At 38.4% G+C, this 1,405-nt stretch overlaps 1 protein-coding gene across 1 annotated transcript in view; it reads left to right on the forward strand.

Moving 5' to 3' along the window:
- CBG20134 overlaps positions 1-1,405 on the forward strand; it is a gene marked incomplete at both ends in the record, with an annotated part of 11,127 nt that overhangs the window by 1,324 nt on the left and 8,398 nt on the right. Inside the window, one exon of the mRNA XM_002640996.1 lies at positions 443-669. Within this exon, the coding sequence (XP_002641042.1) occupies positions 443-669 (227 nt within the window). The remainder of the gene's footprint in view (positions 1-442; positions 670-1,405) is intronic.

A 1,405-nucleotide genomic window follows, 5' to 3' on the forward strand; every position in this document is an offset into this window, starting at 1 on the left:
GTCATTCTAGCTCACTTTCAACCCGTTTTCAGCCGATTTTTTCAGTATTTCTAACGCTTTTCAGCCAATTTTAAGCCCATTTCTAAATTTCCGGATTTCTAGGCTACGAAAAAAACTAAAATGGGCTTGAAATTGGCTGTAAAGCGTTAGAAATACTGAAAAAATCGGCTGAAAACGGTCTAAAAGCGAGTTTGAAACTTGGTGGCCTAGAAATCCAAAAATTCGCATTTCTAGGCCATCAGCTTAAAATTCGATTTTGACCAATTTTTGATAATTTTTGGCGCTTTCTTCAGTATTTTGGACCATTTACAGCCAATTTTTCGACTGAAAACTCTCTAAAAATGACTGGAAAGTGTTCCAAATTCACTGAAAATGGCTAAAAATGGTCATTTTCAGTCGATTTCCCGACTGAAAACCCCCCAAAAATTCTGTAATTTTGCAGAGATTTCTTGCCACGTGGCTCGGGTATCGTAACCCGTCGTCCGTTGATCCTCCAATTGATTCAAGATCGCAACGAATACGCCGAGTTTCTGCACAAAAAAGGACATCGATTCGTTGATTTCGATGCGGTTCGAAGGAAATCGAAGATGAGACGGACAGAGTCACCGGTCATAACAAGGGAATCAGTGCGCATCCCATCAATTTGCGCGTTTTCTCACCGAATGGTCAGTTTGGAGCTGGAAAATGAGACGAAATTTGGGGAAAAACGGGTTAAAATAAACCAAAAACTGACCAAAAACGGGTGAAAATGACCCTAAAATGAGCCAGAAATGCCTTAAAATGACCCCAAAATTGACTTTAAAAGGTCCAAAATTTGACTGAAAATGAATCCAAAACGATCGAAATCGACTCTGGACCGACTTTTAGACGTGCGGGCCTTCCAAAATTATGGAAAATGGCTTGAAATGACATCGAAAAATATGCCAAAATGAGTTAAAATGACCCGAAATTAGTTGAAAATTGCGTTAAAATGGCCAAAAAATGTGACAAAACGGTCCCAAATTCGTAGAAAAATCGGCAAAAAATGACCCCAAAATCATGAAAAATGCCTTAATATGACCCTAAAATCAGCCAAAAATCAGCCACAATTTTAGAAAATTGGCTAAAAATGTTTCAAATTGTCCGAAAATGGTCCCAAATTAGTCCGAAAAGTGGGTTAAAATGATCTCGAAATGTGCCAAAAATGGGTTATTCGGCTGAAAATTAGTTTTAGAATGACCTTCGATTCGTGAAAATGACCCACTGGTTGGCTGAAAATAGTCAAAAATAGGCCGGAATTAGTCTGAAATCCTGAAATATGGCTTGAAAATGAGCCGAAATTTTGGGGGAAAACGGGTTAAAATAGACCAAAAACTGACCAAAAACGGATGAAAATGACCCATAAAATGAGCCAGCGATGGCTTAA

Source organism: Caenorhabditis briggsae (assembly GCF_000004555.2).
Source record: "Caenorhabditis briggsae complete genome, chrIII, whole genome shotgun sequence".
NCBI classification, from domain to species: domain Eukaryota; kingdom Metazoa; phylum Nematoda; class Chromadorea; order Rhabditida; family Rhabditidae; genus Caenorhabditis; species Caenorhabditis briggsae.